General features: G+C 67.1%; 1 protein-coding gene across 2 annotated transcripts in view; it reads right to left on the bottom strand.

Moving 5' to 3' along the window:
* NELFA (negative elongation factor complex member A) overlaps nt 1-968 on the bottom strand; it is a 24,161-nt gene that overhangs the window by 4,101 nt on the left and 19,092 nt on the right. For both annotated transcript variants that reach the window (XM_007467868.1, XM_007467869.1), the window contains one exon: nt 586-675. In XM_007467868.1, the coding sequence (XP_007467930.1) occupies nt 586-675 (90 nt within the window). The remainder of the gene's footprint in view (nt 1-585; nt 676-968) is intronic.

Genomic DNA, 968 nt, shown 5'->3' with positions numbered 1-968 from the left:
CCCCCCCCAGTGCCGAGTCGGCCGACACCAAGACGGCAGCTCCCACCTGAGTGCTGTGGGCCCCGCAGGGAGGACCCCCACGAGCCCCCTCAGGCTCCCGTGGCAGCCCGGCTGCTGCTCTCACCGACCCACCTGCCCTGTCCGGTCGGCCCTGGGCCTGGGCAGCGTGGGGTGGGCAGAGAGCAAGAGGTGCGCTCCGGCCCCGAGGCAGGGACGAGGGCGCAGACCTGACGACACGACGGTGGCCCGGTCAGCCTTGAGCTTGTAGAGCCCTCGCCCCACGGAGAACCTGGGGCCGGCACGGGGCCGCAGGTGGCAGGACCTGGGGCGGAGGCGGCGGCCCATGCCCTCCACGGCCATGAGGATGAGCGAGAACCGAGACTGAGCGTCTCCCTCCAATCCCGGTCTTTCCTCATCTCAGGCGGAGCCTTCCGGACCCTCCGTAAGCGGAAGAGCCCCCCTCATTTCACACAACAGAGCCGGCAGCACCGCAGGGCCCGTGGCCCAGTCAGGTCAAAGTTCAACGACTGTGCTCCCGAGGAAGGGCGAGCCCTCCCCTCCGACCCCGCAGCGGCCCGGCCTTACTCGTGGTGTCCATCTTCCGCAGCAGCCCCCGGCCCTTGGCATGGAAGGGCACCCCCGCGCTCCTCTTCAGCTGCTGGGCGGTCTCGGTGGCTGTAAGACAAGGTGGCCTGCGTCAGCGCCCACCGACGACAGCGCCTCCCTCCGCGGGATTTACAAAGAAGGTCGAGTTGTAAGGATTCGAGCACAAACGCTCGCTCGTCTGCTTTCAAACGTTACAACTCTGCTTTCTGTGTAGGGCAGCGGTCCCCAACCTTTCTGGCACCAGGGACCGGTTTCGGCTTCGTGGAAGACAATTTTTCCTCGTGCTGGGGCTGGCGGGGGGTGGTTCAGGAGGTAATGTGAGCGGCGGGGAGCGGCAGATGAAGCTTCACTCGCTCCTTCGC

This window comes from Lipotes vexillifer, unplaced genomic scaffold (genome assembly GCF_000442215.2).
Source record: "Lipotes vexillifer unplaced genomic scaffold, Lipotes_vexillifer_v1.1 scaffold966, whole genome shotgun sequence".
Lineage (NCBI taxonomy): Eukaryota > Metazoa > Chordata > Mammalia > Artiodactyla > Lipotidae > Lipotes > Lipotes vexillifer.
The sequence above is the reverse complement of the archived record's forward strand: the minus strand, read 5'-3'. Positions and strand labels throughout refer to the sequence as shown.